Source organism: Pundamilia nyererei, unplaced genomic scaffold (genome assembly GCF_000239375.1).
Source record: "Pundamilia nyererei isolate P.nyererei 1_Seehausen unplaced genomic scaffold, PunNye1.0 scaffold00307, whole genome shotgun sequence".
NCBI classification, from domain to species: domain Eukaryota; kingdom Metazoa; phylum Chordata; class Actinopteri; order Cichliformes; family Cichlidae; genus Pundamilia; species Pundamilia nyererei.
This window is the reverse complement of record NW_005187708.1, coordinates 262,785-264,131: the sequence shown is the minus strand read 5'-3', so window position 1 is coordinate 264,131 and position 1,347 is coordinate 262,785. Positions and strand designations below refer to the sequence as shown.

The 1,347-nt window shown below is 51.8% G+C and overlaps 1 protein-coding gene across 1 annotated transcript in view; it reads right to left on the bottom strand.

Annotated features, from left to right (window-relative positions):
• Positions 1–1,347, bottom strand: part of lamc1 (laminin, gamma 1) — a 44,720-nt gene that overhangs the window by 10,336 nt on the left and 33,037 nt on the right. Inside the window, exons 5-6 of the mRNA XM_005751361.2 lie at positions 1,222–1,339; positions 12–110 (exon numbers count right to left, since the gene is read on the bottom strand). Of these exons, the coding sequence (XP_005751418.1) occupies positions 12–110; positions 1,222–1,339 (217 nt within the window). The remainder of the gene's footprint in view (positions 1–11; positions 111–1,221; positions 1,340–1,347) is intronic.

The window sequence follows — 1,347 nt, the reverse complement described above, 5'->3', positions numbered from 1 at the left end:
CTGTGCGTCACCTGTCGCAGCTGAAGCCCTCCACGTTGTCTTTGCAGCGACACTGACCCGTGTTCACGTCACACTCCTGCGTGCTGCCTGAGGGCGAGCAAGAGCACTGCCTGATGGGGGAGAGAGAGAGTGTCAGACTCATCAGGTTTTTTGTTTGTTTGTTTTTCTCTTTCTTTTGTTGTTGTTTATTTGTCTGTTTTGTTAGCTTGGAGAAAAAAGGGGCATAAGTTCTATCAATCTGTAACAACCATGATACTTCCTAATAAAAGATGTTTGAAACAGTTCAGTCAGCAGGGGGCGCTCACAGCTCAGTGTTCATTCTCCAGCAGCCAACCACACTTCAGCTCATGTAATCGTGACCCTTGACCTGACCCTGTTTCCTCCTGGGTCAAAGTTCAAGTTCTTCTTCACTGAAACGGGGTTTAATACTCCTGACGTGGGAGAATGTCTCCTCTTTGGACGGTTCAGTTTGTCTCTGAGACGTCGGCTTCTCTCTAACAAGCTGGCGCCGTGCAGCTGACAGCTCCGCTCAGCAGAGTCGTATCTGACCCACACAGGAACGCCACGGCTCCGTCACCTGCGGCTGGACTGCCGGAGCTCTGTGGACGCCCGGCTGCTGGACTTCAGAGAAAAAGCGTGTCAGCTCAGAGGATGGATCAGCTCGGCCTCTCACCCGAAACCCAAAGGTGGCCGGCTCTCTGTTACTGCCCCCCACATAAAACCAAACACAGGACAATTTAAATCTGTCTTCAGTCCTGATTTATGTCCAGTTTTCTTCTGCTCCGACTTTATTGTTCCAATTTTTTATACATGATTTCATTTTTTAAATGTTTCTCACGTGGGGCAGCTCGGTGTCGCGACCCTGAAGAGGATGAGTGGAAGAGCATGGACGGATTTTTCACATCATTGTGATTTCTGCTGTTTTTCAGTCGAGTTGTGCTGCTGATGTGTTTTCTGCTGTTTCTGGAGACCTGGAATGTAAATGCGCCTGAACTGGGAAACCTCCTGCTCTTTCAAACCTGCTGCAGAAGGAAACGTGACTTCCTGACTGGCTGACGTCAGTCACCAAACAAGCTGGAAAACCAGCGAGTGACAGAGATACTCAAAGTGTTTGCTGTGAGAGAGCCGTGCACCCAGCAGGAGGTCAACCTGAGCTGATGACCTCTGCCGGGCCACGCTCGCGTGTCTGAGCTCAGCTGATGTTTGGGGTTAGCGGCGTACCTGCAGCCGGCCTCCGTCAGGCTGTGGTGTCCCGGCTGGCAGCGGTCGCACTTCTCTCCGGTCACTCCGGGTTTACACGCACACATGCCTCGGTCATCACACTGAGGGGACACAGAGCCTGCACGC